A 715-nucleotide genomic window follows, 5' to 3' on the forward strand; every position below is an offset into this window, starting at 1 on the left:
GCGTTCCCAACTTCTCACTACTGGTAGGTTTGGAGCCGGCGGCGCGCAGCAGGGCAGAGAATGATGTACTCGTTCGCGGTTCCCGGCTCCGAATCGCAGGGTGCCGGCGTGGTGGTGTGCGCGGCGGCGAAGGCGGCAGCGGCCTGTTCCTCCTTAATACGGTCGGCGGTGAGGTTGACTGCCTCGCCAATATGCAGCCAGCTTTCGTGCGCCTGGGAGGCAAAGTGAGGAATCTGACTGCTGTCGTTCGGTATAGCGTCCGGTGCACACTACAACAAATTCAAAGTGCTACAGTTAATAACTACATCAATCATAGTTTTCGTTAAATGAAACTCACCTGCATTCGCGGATCGGTTTGGTTAGCCAGTATCAGCAGTCGACAAATTAACATAGGGGGCGGAGTGTTATTCATGATGATTTAGCGTCGAACGGGGAGGCAAAGGTTAGCGCACAACTGTACTGCGTAGTGAGAATTGAAGTAACGGGTAAACAGTCAAATTACATGCAAATGTAATTATAACTGTGTGACAGCCGTTTTTATAGTGAGACGCCGGCAAATGTCTGTCGTTGGTACGGAGAAGTGGAGATACTTGGCTGGCCTGATAAGCCGAATTCGCGTGTTGACGCGGTACAGAAAAGTGATGATAGTGATAGATGTCGTCGCGTCCACTTCACACAATACGACGAACGGTTTCGGTTCTGACACGGTTCGTGT

At 51.3% G+C, this 715-nt stretch overlaps 1 protein-coding gene across 1 annotated transcript; it reads right to left on the reverse strand.

Annotated features, from left to right (window-relative positions):
- On the reverse strand, positions 1–493 carry LOC129598161 (uncharacterized). Its single transcript, XM_055495927.1, has 2 exons — positions 338–493; positions 1–269 (listed from the first exon to the last, which is right to left on the reverse strand). Exons 1-2 carry the CDS (start codon positions 410–412, stop codon positions 18–20), a joined length of 327 nt encoding a protein of 108 aa, XP_055351902.1. The 5' UTR covers positions 413–493; the 3' UTR covers positions 1–17.
- Between the last annotated feature and the right edge of the window lie 222 nt (positions 494–715).

The sequence above is a fragment of the Paramacrobiotus metropolitanus genome, unplaced genomic scaffold (genome assembly GCF_019649055.1).
Source record: "Paramacrobiotus metropolitanus isolate TYO unplaced genomic scaffold, Prichtersi_v1.0 Parri_scaffold0000116, whole genome shotgun sequence".
Lineage (NCBI taxonomy): Eukaryota > Metazoa > Tardigrada > Eutardigrada > Parachela > Macrobiotidae > Paramacrobiotus > Paramacrobiotus metropolitanus.